This window comes from Mytilus trossulus, chromosome 4, assembly GCF_036588685.1.
Source record: "Mytilus trossulus isolate FHL-02 chromosome 4, PNRI_Mtr1.1.1.hap1, whole genome shotgun sequence".
Classification (NCBI taxonomy): Eukaryota; Metazoa; Mollusca; class Bivalvia; order Mytilida; family Mytilidae; genus Mytilus; species Mytilus trossulus.
Genome location: NC_086376.1, coordinates 27672229 through 27684203, shown reverse-complemented (window position 1 = coordinate 27684203; position 11975 = coordinate 27672229). Strand labels below are relative to the sequence as shown.

The following is an 11975-nucleotide window of genomic DNA, read 5'->3' as shown; positions in this document are numbered from 1 at the left end:
ATAAAAATCACACACCAATTAGTTCATTATCTCCTGTAAATCTTAGATTAACACCTGGTGATTGTTGTTAGAATAAAAATCACACACCAATTAATTCATTATCACACCTGGGGTGTGTTCCCATTTCGCCTTAGCTGTGAATTCCAGGTAAAAAAGGTATAAAATATACTAAGGCCAGATGGAAATTGAACTAAGGCGGAATGTGAATTTAGATAAAAATATTAAATAAACAAATTAAACCTTTGTGTTTTTATAGCAATTTAAACAACATGTAATTAGGGATTTGTTTCTCTTTGATTATTTTTTTTAATAAATTAAGTGATTAAACTAGGATTAATTTTATATATAAATTTTGACAGCTAAGGCGAAATGAGAATAAGCCACACCTGGTGATGCTTGTTAGAATAAAGATCGCACACCAATTAGTACATTAACACCTGTAAATCTTAGATTCACACCTGGTGATTCTTGTTAGAATAAAGATCACACACCAATTAGTACATTAACACCTGTAAATCTTAGATTCACACCTGGTGATTCTTGGGCAGTACTCCTTTTGCGCCAATTACTGTTTTTCAGGGGTATCATTTGCGCCAACATTGTTTCTCTCAAATGTATCAATTGCGCCAGTTTTCGGAACTCATTTGCGCCAATTTACCTGAACACATATTGATCGTACGTATTAAAGATTAATATATATTTAGTATCAATTTTGTATTATATATTTTTGTTCGTTAAAAAATTGTTACTGTTGTTGGTGAAAGGTGAGTAAAAATGATAGGATTACCATTAAACTAAAGGTATCCATATAAACAAACAGGTAAACACTAATTATAAAAAGTGTTCAGTGATAAATATATAAAAGATGTTTTTGCTGATGGAACATTTAAGTGTTGTCCAAAGTATTTATAGCAATTTTATACAATACATGGATTCAGGAATGGACATTTAATTTAAATTCCACTTTTATATTGCCTATTGCCTTCCAAATCAGGAGACTGTTATAGAAACATGTTTTCTTTGTTTAAGGAAGTTTTTGCAAGATTTAATCTTTAAATGAATGTTACATCTATGCATGTAGATTTTGAGGAGAGAATGCACGTTGTCGTTAAAGAGTTTTTCCCAGGAATTATCATCAAGGCCTGTTGTTTTCACTCTGGCCAGGCATGGGGTCGGAAAATACAAAATCTTGGACTAGCAAAAGAGTATAAAAAAGTTGGCAGTGATGTTAGCAAGTGGTTACATCATTTTTTATTAGCTTTTCTGAACCCTGATGAAGTAGGTGATTGCTTTGCTAAAGATTTGATACAGGATATGCCAAAAGACAAGAAAATATAAGTCATTTTTCTTTAAATTGGCGCAATCGTATATTTTATTTATGGCGCAAATGATACCATGTAATTTTATAAACAGGTGGCACAAACGTAGCATTGAAGAAAAAAAGTTGTGGCGCAAAAGGACGCATTTTTGGCGCAAACGGATCTCTCCCGATTCATGTTAGAATAAAGATCACACACCAATTAGTACATTAACACCTGTAAATCTTAGATCAAATTTTATCTGATATTTGGACAGTAATAAGCTCATCAAATCATATATATATATATATATATTTATATCCAAAAAGGATTAAAGACAAATGGTCATTGTAACAGACATGAAAAGAAATATAAATGAAGACTTCACTATCATTAATTATTATGGACAAGATTTTTTTTTAATGAGGATTTTTATCAACTCTGTATAGGTAGCAGACAGAAAATCAAAGAAAGACATTGCCATTTTAAGAAAATTATTATTTTGTCTTCCATTCATTTCTTATATCATCTGTGATATAATCATTTAAACGTGATAGAGAATATTCCAGTACAGATTCTTGAATGTCTTTGTTTCTGAAAAAGAAAAGAAAAATAAATAAAAAAATCCCCACTGAATTGAAAGAAACGTAAAAATTTTTGTTCAACACTTTATTATCACTAAGGTCAAAGGATAGCAACCATATCAGTTAGTCAGGGAACATTTGTTAAATATCTGTTTTATAAAGAATTTGACCACATTTTGCTCAGGAACTACAAATTGGAGCTTCCTAAAATTTGCTTTACTGTATCACGTATGATGCACTTTCAGATCCACTACTCATCAACATCCTGTTACCCAAATACTTCATAAATTTTCATAACATTTATCTCTGGAACTACATAGCATGGCTTTCTAAAATTAGTAATTAAGCATCATGTGAGCATACTATACTGAGAGAGATTTCACATTTCAGCACTTATCCACTTCATGTGTATTGGTAAGCAGGGTCACATATGAACTGTCAACATTTACTCACTAAAAAATCACTGTGCAGCTAGTTATGACCAATAAGTTTGGCAGTTTACTGGTTTATGAGTATTAATTATACATAATGACATGACAATTTAAGAATAGTTGCAAAGTATATGTCTGTTTGAGAGGGTTAACTTGCGCTCGTCTGGGGTATATCCAAGGGCCACAACTTTTGCAAAAATCATTTGAATAGGACAAAATTTAAAAGGTTTGTTTTTGATACAACTACATCATACCATATATCTTAACAATAGACTAAAAAATTACTAGTACATATCAAAGTAAAAAAAAACAACCTCCTGACTGAATGCAAAGTTATATTCCCAATGTGACTTATTGGGCAGGCTGACTGAATCTTGTGTTTGATTTAAGAAGACTACCCACAGTGGGCAGATGGAAATAGCAAAATCCACCTAACATTTAAAGAAGGTATTGATATGAAACAAACCTTGCATCATCATGAGTATTCTTTGGTTTACAGTCTTGATAGTAAACATCTCGCACACCTTTTAAAGCAGGGTTGATTGCTGCATTTAATGTACATTCTGCTCCTGCAGCTGGTGACTTACTGAAAACTATATAAATAATACAGATTAATAGCTTTATTCAGAATGCATTTAGTTCAATTGTGCTGCTCGAATTTGTCTGTCTATGGAAAAAGTTTCAGTAGGGAATACTTGAGTACTGCTTGTTGAGAGATAGTGGCATTTATAACATTTTTTATAAACCACTGGAACAACTTGTATGAATATAAAAATTAAGGGATGAGGTACAGTGGCAGATCCATAATTTTTTTTAGGGAGGGCCAGGCTCATCATGCTTCAGCGATTCCCTATATAATCAACCAAATTTGTTCTACACACAAGGGGGGGGGGGGGGCTGTCTGGATCTGCCTATGTGGTATGAGTGCCAATGAGACAACTGACAACTATCCAAAGAGTACAAATGAAAATGATGTCACTATAATTCACAATACAACCTTAAAAATTAGCTCACCCAATATTACACACTACCATTTATCGATTTCAGGATATCCTGAAATATTTATGAAGTAAAACAAAAAAACAGTTTCAGGACGGAACTCAATCAAACCAACTTAAGCTGAATGGCTGCCATGGCTAAAAATAGAACATAGGGGTAAAATGCAGTTTTTGGCTTATATCTCAAAAAGCAAAGCAGTAAGAGCAAATCTGACATGGGATTAAAGTGTTTGTAAGGTGACGTTCTATCAGCCCTGAAATTTTCAGATGAATCTAATAACCCATTGTTGGGTTGCTGCCACTAAATTGGTAATTTTGTTGCTGCCACTAAATTGGTCATTTTCAGGAAATTTTGCAGTTTTGGTTATTATCTTGAATACTATTAATGATAAAGATAAAGTGTAAACAGCAAATATGTTCAGTAAAGTAAGATCTACAAACAAGTTTATACGATCAAAATTTTCAATTGACCTCATAAAGAGTTATTGCCTTTAAGGACAATTTTACACAATTTGTTTACCATGTCTTCTAAATCTAAAAATCTTGTTTTCTGAAACCACTGAACCAATTCCAACCAAACTTAAGCTGAATGGTCCTTAGGGTGTCTATAATAAAGTTCGTGTTTTATTTTCTGTTTCATCAAAACATGGCAGTCATGGTTAAAAATAGAACATAGGGGTAAAATGCAGTTTTTAGCTTATATTTCAAAAACCAAAGCAGTTGGAGCTAATCTGACATGGGTTTAAAGTGTTAATAAGGTGAAGTTCTATCAGCCCTTTAGGAACAATTTTACACAATTTGTTTATCATGTTTTCTAACTTTTATTAATATACATTAAAAAAAAAAAATACAATGAAATTGGACACTTAAACTCTTAAATGTAAGATAAGTGCCAAAAAATTAAATATGTGCGATTCAGGCTCTTGAGAGCCTCTTGTTCATTATCCAAACTACGCCTTTACATGTAATATAGGTTTTGTACATTTTTTTGATATTATCATATTACTTAAAATTTTGACCTTATTTTCTGCCTCATGTTGGGTAAAAAAATGTGTAGCAATTACCTCTTGCTATTTTCCATCCCCAAGTCATCCATGAAATATCTTGAAATCCTCGTGTTACTTCTGTGTCTACCAATCCGGGATGTAGTGACAACACACACACATTACTTTCAGCAAGCCGACGATTCATAAAATACATTTGTAAAATCTGAAATGAAATGGTCTCTGTGGAGTGAGAAAAAAGACAGAACTGAATCTTTATTTCAGAAAAGCTGTGTTGTCTTTATAGTAAGTTTGAGATTTAGATAATTTATCAATTGGTTCAAGATACCAAATTATTTCAGTCATTGTCCATTGATATTTTAAAGTTTTGCGAAGTGTACATGCTGAAGTGTGTGCAGGGAACCGCTTATGATAAGTCATTGGTAATTTGGATTGTAGTTGTATTAGCACTGGCATTTCTCATATCCAATGGTTATTTGTCCCTGTACCTTCAGTCAAGGTGCATTGTCTTTGAATGGTTTGCATAGTTTATAAGCTAAGGTACAGGGTAATGCTGTTTAACATTTGGAGTACATTATCAAAATATCACAAAAGTCGGACAGATCTCTGGTCAATTTTTTTTTAATCTACTTTTTCATACTACAATGTACATTTATTTTCCCCCGATTCGTTTCGTGGAGCTCCGTGTTGTTTCGTTTCCCACATTACATATAATATTTCATTTATAATGATGGAAAATTAGTTAATTATGTATGGCCTTGGCTTACATTTTATTTTACCTGATATAATTTCGAGTTTCCATAATATTTAAATCTAGGGAAGTTATCAGCATTATGTTGCTTTCCTTGTATTTTATCCACAGAAAATGGAGTGGAGTGGAAATTATGTCCGTGACTGCTGACAAGGATTATCCTGCTATCGTCACCAGATCGCTTCATTACTGGCAACAAATGGAACGTTAACAAAAGTTGGCTTAAATAATTTACCTGAAAACATAAACTAAGTTAATATCTACAGTTTAGATTTTTTTTACCGCTTGCAAATACAGAATGATAAGCAGTTCTTTGTAGGTTTTAGATACTGGTAATACACATTGATCGACTCATAAACAGTTGTTGATGATTGGTCGACTCATAAACAGTTGTTGATGATTGGTCGACTCATAAACAGTTGTTGATGATTGGTCGACTCATAAACAGTTGTTGATGATTGGTCGACTCATAAACAGTTGTTGATGATTGGTCGACTCATAAACCAGTTGTTGATGATTGGTCGACTAATAAACAGTTGTTGATGAGATTTGTGTCCGGAATAGTTCTGTGCACTGTCTTTGTCACTTTTCTTTCGACATTTTGATTGCTCTTGTGGTATTTCTCTGTTTTACTCTAAATACAACTATTGAAAGTAGACTTTTCATAACTTTATAGGATTTTTACTGCTATGACTAGTATAATATAAGGATATGTGTTATGATTGCTTATCTAACAGAGTCCAAATATAACATATATAAACACCTAAGACACGTATGGCCTTCAATAGTGATCAAAACTCAAATCGTAAACTCTTTAATTCTTACCTGAAACATAGTTTCATTTCCATCCTCGGTATATTCTGGAAGTAAACAATATTCATTTCTATTATGCAGCGTTAAAAATTGACACCATTTTGTTAAAAGATGCAAGAAAAAACGATAAAGTATAATACCTAGTAGTGGACAGAATTGTCCTATGTCCCTTTGAATTTTATAATAAATATCTTTTCTAAAGATGTTTCTGGACAATTTTGCACGATTGATTAATTTAAAAAAAAAACGTGTTCCATCCAGCATCACCGAAAGAACATTTCATACGAATCTGATGCACAATAATTGGAACTGTTAATTTTATCACCAAAAAATATCTTATAACAGTTCCAATTTTTTACGTATTTCTAATATCATCAATATGATTTCTTATAAGTTATGTAAGATAACTCGAATAATTCATTAGACATATCTTATATTTAGCGAGATGTCTTATAAAATGAGTGTTGTAAGCTATCTTCTAAGAGTGTCAGATGTATTAGAAATTTAAAAAAAAAGATACATAGAAATTTTATTTTATGAAATATATTAGATATATTTTAAAATATAAAAAAGATGTCATATTAAATACAAAAGTTGTCTCCTTAAATATTACAGATATCTTTTAGAATTCAGAACATATCTTAAAACTTTTATATGATCTATTTTTACATATCTTGAACGTTAAATGAATATGAAAATCGCGTGCCATACACGACTGGTATAACCATATAATTACATTAGATGTATGTTTCATTTTAATACGTTATTCTGATTGGCTAACTGCACATCACATGTTATTTAAGAATTGAATGGTTTTTTTATACGACCGCAAAATTTGAAAAAAATTTCGTCGTATATTGCTATCACGTTGGCGTCGTCGTCTGCGTCGTCGTCGTCGTCGTCGTCGTCCGACTACTTTTAGTTTTCGCACTCTAACTTTAGTAAAAGTGAATAGAAATCTATGAAATTTTAACACAAGGTTTATGACCACAAAAGGAAGGCTGGGATTGATTTTGGGAGTTTTGATCCCTACATTTTAGGAATTAGGGGCAAAAAAGGGCCCAAATAAGCATTTTCTTGTTTTTCGCACTGTAACTTTAGTATAAGTAAATAGAAATCTATGAAATTTTGACACAAGGTTAATGACATCAAAAGGAAGGTTGGGATTGATTTTGGAAGTTTTGGTCCTAACAGTTTCGGAATTAGGGGCCAAAAAGGGGTTCAAATAAGCATTTTTCTTGGTTTTCGCACCATAACTTTAGTAAAAGTAAATAGAAATATATGAAATTTAAACACAAGGTTTATGACCTCAAAAGGAAGGTTGGTATTGATTCTGGGAGGTTTGGTCCCAACAACAGTTTTGGAATAAGGGGCCCAAAGGGTCCAAAATTAAACTTTGTTTGATTTCATCAAAAATGAATTATTGGGGTTCTTTGATATGACGAGTCTAACTGTGTACTTGGATTCTTAATTTTTGGTCCCATTTTCAAATTGGTCTACATTAAGGTCCAAAGGGTCCAAAATTAAACTTAGTTTGATTTTGACAAAAAATGAAACTTAGGGGTTCTTTGATATGCTGAATCTAAAAATGTACTTAGATTTTTTATTATTGGCCCAGTTTTCAAGTTGGTCCAAATCGGGGTCCAAAATTAAACTTTGTTTGATTTCATCAAAAATTGAATAAAAGGGGTTCTTTGATATGCCAAATCTAACTGTATGTAGATTCTTAATTTTTGGTCCTGTTTTCAAATTGGTCTACATTAAAGTCCAAAGGGTCCAAAATTAAACTTTGTTTGATTTTAACAAAAATTGAATTCTTGGGGTTCTTTGATATGTTGAATCCAAACATGTACTTAGATTTTTGATTATTGGCCCAGTCTTGAAGTTGGTCCAAATCAGGATCTAAAATTAGTATATTAAGTATTGTGCAATAGCAAGAAATTTTCAATTGCACAGTACTCAGCAATAACAAGAAATCTTCAATTGCACAGTATTGTGCAATAGCAAGAGATTTTCAATTGCATAGTATTGCGCAATAGCAAGAAATTTTCAAGTACACAGTATTGTGCAATATCAAGTATTTGCAAATGCACAGTATTGCACAATATCAAGAAATATCTAATTTCACAATATTGTGCAATAGCAAGATTTTTAATTGGAGTTATCTGTCTTTGTCCAGAAGAGGTAGTTGAATAAACTTAAATCATTGTTTTATTCAATATACAATGTATATTCACTTTTACTACCAACTGATAAATTAAAACAATCTTTTATACCATTTAGTGATAACAAGCACTTTTTAACATTTTAATATTTTATGATGTATTTAAATGAGTAATTATTGTTGCAAACTCAATTAGAAATTAGAATTGAGATTAGTTTTGGAATAAAGGATAGGGGGTGTGAAAAAAAATTTGGGGGGGGATGGGTTCAATTTTTCTCATTTGAAATTTCATAAATAAAAAGAAAATTTCTTCAAATTTTTTTGAGAGGATTAATATTCAACAGCATAGTGAATTGCTCAAAGGCAAAACAAAAATTTTAAGTTCATTAGACCACATTCATTCTGTGTCAACTATTTAATCACAATCCAAATTTAGAGCTGAATCCAGCTTGAATGTTGTGTTCATACTTGCCTCAACCGTTCAGGGTTCAACCTCTGCGGTCGTATAAAGCTGCGCCCTACGGAGCATCTGGTTTGTAAATTTATTGGGGTGTAGAAGCGTTGACCAAAGTATATTTTGTATGAAGCGCGAAAGCGCTTCATGCCAAAAATGTACGCACGGTCAACGCTTTTACATCCCTATAAAGTTACAAAAAGAAGCATTCAATACTTATAATTACATTTTTTTTTATGTAGGATCATGAAAACACGATTTTTATCAAGTTTTATTCAATTCACCTGTGAATTTTATTGTGAGACCTCGTGTCATCATGAATGATAAATTTTATTTGAGAATTGAATGCTTCTTTTTGTAAATTTATTGTGGTGTAAAAGCGCTGACCGAAGTACATTTTATATGAAGCGCGGAAGCGCTTCATTCTAAAAATGAACGCACGGTCAACGCTTTTACAACCCTATAAAGTTACAAAAAGAAGCATTCAATACTTATAATTGCATTTTTTAGCTAGGATCTTGCATCTTTTTGTAACTTTATAGGGTTGTAAAAGCGTTGACCGTGCGTACATTTTTAGAATGAAGCGCTTCCGCGCTTCATACAAAATGTACTTCGGTCAACGCTTTTACACCACAATAAATTTACAAAAAGAAGCATTCAATTCTTAAATAAACGTTAATTCAATAATAATGGTTTGGTTTTTATGCCCTCGTCAGTCAGTGACTAGAACACCGATGCTCGTCCTTTTATCGTTATGTCTGTTTAGACACATTTGAATTTTGATTAACTACTTTGAGGTGGTGAGAAAATCATTTCGTATGTGTTGCGTGTTCGATGTCCGTCCATTTGCGGATATACAACTTTCGTAGTAAGGCAGCAATCATGAGCATTTTGTTTAATAAGCTGTTTCTCAGCTGACTACTACACTTTGTTCAAAGAGCCTGGTTTTAGTCTTATATGATTGTGGCTGTCGTTTGTTGATGAGTTTCATAAGTTTTTCTCGTTTGTATATAGATTAGACCGTTGGTTTTAATTTGTTAATGGTTTACACTAATAAATTTGGGGTCTCTTATAGCATGCTGTTCGATGCGAGTCAAGGCTCAGTTTTGAAGGCCGTACTTTGACCTATAATGGTTTCCTTAATAAATTTGTGACTTGGATGGAGAGTTGTCTCATTGGCACTCCTACCACATTTTTATTTTATATCTATTATAGTCAAACTATAAATAGAATAACGAAGCAATGCAATGATTATACTTAAAATGTGAACTTTATTTTATGATGCAGTTAAAACGCACTTTTTGTTGCTGATACAACTGTGTTCTTTAAACTTTAGAATTAAATATACCTAATGGGTGAAAAGCAATTCCTGCATTGCATATTAGTGTGTTTAGTTGCCGCCCAGAATCAATGAATTGATCCGTAAATTCTTTAGTTGATTCAAGAGAACTCAGATCTAATTTCATAAACTCTACAGATATATCGTCAGTTTGTATAACTCCTTCTGTTTTCTGTTCTTTCTCTCTCTGGAAATCTGACTTCATCCTTGCGATTGCCTGTAAATTAAATATTTAACAGTTCGGTTGATTCAGCCACATTAATGGTTCGGTTTGATTCAGCCACATTAATGGTTCGGTTTGATTCAGCCACATTAATGGTTCGGTTTGATTCAGCCACATTAATGGTTCGGTCCAGTTTGTTCAGTTACATTATTCTTACTAGTTTACACATATTTTCTTTGAATTATGAACAGCTCAAACCAACAGTTAAGTTACTGCATTGTCCATAAGTATTATAGTACATTTGTAACACCAATTGTTTAGTACTTCAATTACCAATAGTTCATCATGTGTTCGTTCAATCAAAATATGAAGCTTCAAAATGGTGAAAATTTATGATTTCATTATATTTAATACCAGTTATTTTTTTGTTATGTTTTATTAATATTTTTTTTCATCTTACAGACATATTGCCAAAAGGTACGTAGTAAGATTGAGTGCTCAATTATATTTCACTGCTTTTATACTACGACCACAGCAACTAATTTCATATGGTTGTTGTTTCGTCTCAAACTGTTGCAATCAATGTAGGTTATTATGATTGTTTTCGATTTGGATATTTCACTTTACCTCCAGAGCTCTTTTTTCTGACCTGCAGGCAATAATTACAGATGCCCCTAACATCGCCATCCATTTTGCTGTCTCATAACCAATACCTAACCGAAATACAGTAAATTTGTGAATGAGAAAATAAAAGGAATATACCGACATACATGATAAGATAAATAGAAATCTATAATACAATATCTTAAATCGATTACAGCGGGAAAAGACATGTACCTTTGGTATGTACATTATGAAAAGGGGAGGTTGAGATAAAAATAAAACAACCCACGTTTAACCGGTCAAATGCTAAATGCCTTTCCCCAAGTCAGGAACCTCTTCAATGTTTGTCTTTCATGATGTGTGAATGAATGTTTATATTTTATAAATTATGCAATTTGATGTTGATAGCATATCTTTAATAGTATCTATTAAAATAAAACTTAACAGCTTTCCTATACATTAAGTGACGTAGAGCTTGAGCTATCAAATAGATCCTGCATGTTTATTGTTTGAGACCATATTGGGGTTTTCTAAGGTTGCAATTTAACTTGAATCCTATACCTTTCTTTCATTGAAAACGAGAAGGTAATGCACCAAAATCGTTACTTGGCTAAGTCTAACATAAGCCTAGAATCATTATTATATTATATCATCCATACACGCGATATATAGGAGATACACAGGAGAGAAATCAAAGACTGGTCCGCTCGTCACCGAATGACTAAGAGAATAATACTACTACTTGTGGACCGTTTATTTGTAAAAGCATTTATCGCCAAACTTTAAGCAGTCATCATTTGATCGCTCTCTAAAATTGATACGAATATTTCTGAAATCGAGAAAGTAAGGTTAAAACGGAAACCATTTTGAAATACATTTATCGATTTCTTTGTGTAAAAAGTAAGTCAGAAACCCTTACTACATATTGACCTTTGGACTTGTGTATTCGTTCGTGTACATACCCGTATTTCCTCCTGTAACAACTACAACTCTGTCCTTGCTGATTGGAATTCTTGGGAACGATATTTTTCCACCCATTGTTGTTTAATTTTTAGAAATACACTCTAATGTAAAAACGTTTATCTGCATAGATATACACCGTCTTGTTATCTTTTAAGTAAATATAAGTATGACATAAGGGTTTAATAAATAGCTTTAATATGCACTCTTTCTTGTTTGTATTTGTAGATATAAGTGCACACAATACTTGACCTGACAAAAAAAAAATTAAATATAGTCCTTTGTTTATTTATGTTTCAGTGTCATTTTGTTTAGTTTCCTCTATTACCCCGGTACATCGGACTCGGACTTCTTTTAAACTGAGGTTTACAACACCAGTGCGTATTGTTGTGTGTTTGTTTATTCTAAATTTT

General features: G+C 32.2%; 1 protein-coding gene across 1 annotated transcript; it reads right to left on the bottom strand.

Annotated features, from left to right (window-relative positions):
- Window positions 1–1701: 1701 nt before the first annotated feature.
- LOC134713839 (retinol dehydrogenase 12-like) lies at window positions 1702–11762 on the bottom strand. The gene is made up of 8 exons (XM_063575114.1): window positions 11565–11762; window positions 10627–10712; window positions 9846–10053; window positions 5892–5926; window positions 5095–5301; window positions 4376–4520; window positions 2780–2906; window positions 1702–1892 (listed from the first exon to the last, which is right to left on the bottom strand). Exons 1-8 carry the CDS (start codon window positions 11638–11640, stop codon window positions 1796–1798), a joined length of 981 nt encoding a protein of 326 aa, XP_063431184.1. The 5' UTR covers window positions 11641–11762; the 3' UTR covers window positions 1702–1795.
- Window positions 11763–11975: the final 213 nt, after the last annotated feature.